At 35.9% G+C, this 4,140-nt stretch overlaps 1 protein-coding gene across 1 annotated transcript in view; it reads left to right on the forward strand.

Moving 5' to 3' along the window:
• Positions 1–4,140, forward strand: part of CBG23567 — a gene marked incomplete at both ends in the record, with an annotated part of 8,002 nt that overhangs the window by 2,134 nt on the left and 1,728 nt on the right. Inside the window, 3 exons of the mRNA XM_045243130.1 lie at positions 608–966; positions 2,041–2,289; positions 2,937–3,143. Coding sequence (XP_045091112.1) covers positions 608–966; positions 2,041–2,289; positions 2,937–3,143 — 815 coding nt within the window. The remainder of the gene's footprint in view (positions 1–607; positions 967–2,040; positions 2,290–2,936; positions 3,144–4,140) is intronic.

Raw genomic sequence — 4,140 nt, forward strand, 5'->3', positions numbered from 1 at the left:
AGGTTATTGTAGGCCAAATTAAAGGATTACTATAGAAAGAAAAATCGGGAAAAGGGGGGATTACTGCAGCCAAAAATTTGACACATTTAGAACGTTCGAGGGATTACTGTGTCCAGAAAAAAAAACCAAATTTCGAGCATTTCAAACCCAAAATTGGTTTTAAAAATGGCTGTAATTTTCACAATGTTACAGCACATAAATATGACATAAAATCCACCAAGAGTGTTTTCTATCCAATTTTAGCATGGTGGCCTAACTTTTGCAAGTTAGAGTTTTCTAGGCCACCATGTTAAAATGACCTAGGAGTCACACCCAAAGAATATTAGACGATTTCTAGGTAATTGAACATAATGGCCTAGAAAATTCCAACATGGACAAGTTAGGCCACCATGGTAAAATGACCCTGAAAGCACACCAGGGAAGAATCAGGTTATTTGTAGTGCATTCTCCATAGTAGCCTTAAAGGTGGTGTGCCTTTAAAAACTCAACTTGCAAGTCATTCCAAATGAATACTAGGCCATGTCAACATGGTGGCCTAGAAAACTCCGACTTGCAAAAGTTAGGCCACCATGAAAAAATTGACATAATTTACAGTTTTTTTTTCCAGAAGAAAAGTCCGGCGGCGGTGGCCTGATGTCAAAAATGAAGCGAAAAATCACGCAGGCCAAGAATGGGCACAAAAAAGCCGAGGACACAATGTCAATGGCATCGGCATGGAGTGCGACATCGAAGATCTCGACGAAATCGAATAAATCCAAAATATTTGGAAAAATTGGATCGAAATTGGGACTCGGAGGGAAGGACAAGGAGAAAACACTGCCACCGGGCACGTTCCTGACACCAATGGATAATCATTTGGATCAGACGACAAACGGGGGACTGTACGAGACGGCGAACAGCTCGAATGGACATGGAGGTGGAGGATCGACGAGCCGGAATTCCAGGTGCGGAATTGGGGGAAATGGGGTTAAAAATGAACAAAAATAAGCTGGAACAGTCTCGAAATGATGAAAAATGATGTAAAATAGATTCTAGAACACTTCAAAATGGCTTAAAATGACCCTAAAACCCGCCGAAAATCGCCGACAACGGGCCTAGGACATGAACCAAAATAGACTTAAACGAAGCCTAAAGTGGTCTAATATCGTCTGAATTAACTGAAAATGGCCTAAAAATAGCTCTAAAATAGTTTAAAATAAGCTAAAATGACCTAGAATGACCTAGAATACCCCGAAAATGGTCAGAAATTAGTCGAAATTAAGACAAAGTTTAGATTGAAAAATGGCTAGAAATAGCTAAAGATGACCTATTTTAGCTGAAAACGACCTATTTTTGACTGAAAATGACCCAATTTCCAGTCACCGCCGCTCGCGGGCTCTACATGAAGAACAAGACGAGCCTTTTAGCTCAAAATGACCTATTTTTGGCTGAAAATGAGCTATTTTTGACTGAAAATGAGCTATTTTTGGCTGAAAATGACCTATTTTTGGCTGAAAATGACCTATTTTTGGCTGAAAATGACCTATTTTTAGCTGAAAACGACCTACAAATGACCTTAAAATAGCCCATACTACCTAAAACTACCTAAGAAGGACCTAGGAATACCCCACCAAAATGGTTTAAAATGACCCTAACTGTTCCTGAATCACTCAAAATGGCCCTAAAATGACCCAACAATGAGCCAAACCTTATCAGAAATTAGTCGATATTGACTTAAATGACCCAAAAATGGTCAGAAATTAGTCGGAAATGACCTAAAAACTTAAAAAAAGTGGTAAAAACGAGCTGAAATTAGTTGAAAAACATCCAAAAATGACCCACATTGATTCTAAAAAAATGACATGAGAAGGCCTAACGAGACCGAAATTGACCAATAAATGATCCAAAAACCACCTGAATACTCGAAAAATGACTTATAAATCGCCCAAAAAGCCAAAAATGACACAAACCGACATAGAAATAGCTGAAAATGACCGAAAAATGGTCCTAAATTGGCCTTAAATGACCCTAAAATGAGCGAAAACACCCCAATTTTTCCAGCTTCAACGTATTCGACAACATGAACAACTCGTCCCGCCCGCCATCCTCGTTCTCCGGCGCCATGAACAACTCGTCGATGAATCCGTTCGCGGATTCAATGTCTCCAGAAGCACCCGCCGCCGCAGCTCCAGTGCCTGCTCCAATGCCACGTCGACAGACAACACACCGACGAGCCGATTTGGAATTGGCACTGGAATCGGGGTCATCTCGGGAGCGGCCACCCTGCCACACGCTATGACGTCGCCGGTGGTGAGGAATTTTTATGATTTTTGAAAATTTGAGCCGAAAATCGTTGAAAAACTGAATTTTCCCATAAATTTTGGGCAATTTTTCGTGAAAAATGATCCTGTAATGGCTTAAACTGACCCAAAATCACCCATATTGAAGCCAAAATAGCCTAAAATTGCGGAAAAACGACCCCAAAGTTCACAGAAATCAGTCGAAAATGATCCAAAAATGACCCAGAATAGGTAAAAATGGCTTAAAATGACCTAAAATCATCCCAAATTACCCAAAAATAGCCTGAAATTAACCGGAAATCGTCTCAAATCACCCAAAATAACTCGAAAATGGTTTTAAATCACCTGAAAATGACCTAAAAACGACTTAAAATGACCCAAAAATCAACTAAAAATCAACAAAAATTACCCAAAAATTAGTCCATAATAACTTGAAAGAACCGAAAAATGGCTTAAAATCGCCTGAAAATGACCCGAAACCTTCTAAAATTAGCAATTTTTGAGCCAGGAATTTTTGGATTCTCTGGTGATTTTTTTGACGGTTTTCAGCAAAAAAAAATGGGAGAAAATTAGCAATTTGGAGCCAAAAATGAACCGAAATGGCCCAGAAATGACCCAAAAACTCTAAATTTCGACTGATTTTCGCTAATTTTGCAGATGTCCCACCACCAGGAGATGTTCCGAAGATCGGGATCGATCCGCTCGACGGCGTCGTCTGGATTCGGCGGATCCCAGAAGAACCATCAGAAGATTATCGATCCAACGAACTCGGACGACCTGCTGGCAGTGATTGATAGTCTCAAATTGGAGCTACAAGTCAAGGATTCGAGAATGAAGGACATGCAGGGCTATATGGATCAGTTGGTAAGAGTTTTCAGCCAAAAATTGGGAAAAATGAGCAATTTTGAGCCGAAAAGTTCCATTTTGAGCCAGAAATTCGAATTTTTGAGCCAATTTAAGCCTAAATATGGTTAGATTTGAGCCTAAAAAGTCGATTTTTTATCCAAAAATTCGAAGTTTTGAGCCAGTTTAATCTCAGAAATGGTCAGATTTGACTCTAAAAATTTCATTTTGAGCCAGAAATTTGAATTTTTGGGCCAAAATATGTAAAAAATGAGCATTTTTGATCCGAAAATGCTGAAAATCAGAAAATTTTGAGCCTGAAAATTATAGAATTTTTGACTTGAAAAAGTTCATTTTTTAGATTTTTTTCAAATTTTTGAAATTTTAGAAATTTTTGAAAATTTTGAAAAAAATCCTGAAAATTTTGAGATTTTTTCAAGTTTTTGAATTTTCAGAATTTAAGAATTTCGAGATTTTTAAAAATAATTATTCAGAATTTTTAAAAATTTTGGATTTTTTCAAAATTTTCAGACTCTTCGGATTTTTGTATTTTTTAGAATTTTCAGAATTTTCGGGAATTTTTAAACTTTTTCGATTTTTAGGATTTTTAAGGATTTTAATGAAAACTTGAAAGAAATTTTAGATTTTTTGAAACGCTGGATTTTTTTAGAATTTTTTAGAATTTTTGGAATTTTTGTAAATTTAAATATTTTTGATATTTTAGGAATTTTTGGATTTTTCTACATTTTTTTTTTTGGAATATTTTGATATTTTGAATTTGTGAAATTTCTTAATTTTTTAAACATTTTTTTTGAATTATTTGAACTTTTTGGATTTTTAGAATTATACAAAAATTCTCAAAATTTCAAATATCTAAACGCTCAAAAACGGTTTCTTTTGATTTTTTTTTAATTTTTGAGTTTCGTTTGCAATTATAGAATTTTCAGACATTTTTGAATTTCTTATGAATTCTTGAAAATTTTAGAAATTTCGGAATTTTTCATACTTGTGAAGGGCC

Source organism: Caenorhabditis briggsae, assembly GCF_000004555.2.
Source record: "Caenorhabditis briggsae complete genome, chrII, whole genome shotgun sequence".
In the NCBI taxonomy this organism is placed as follows: domain Eukaryota; kingdom Metazoa; phylum Nematoda; class Chromadorea; order Rhabditida; family Rhabditidae; genus Caenorhabditis; species Caenorhabditis briggsae.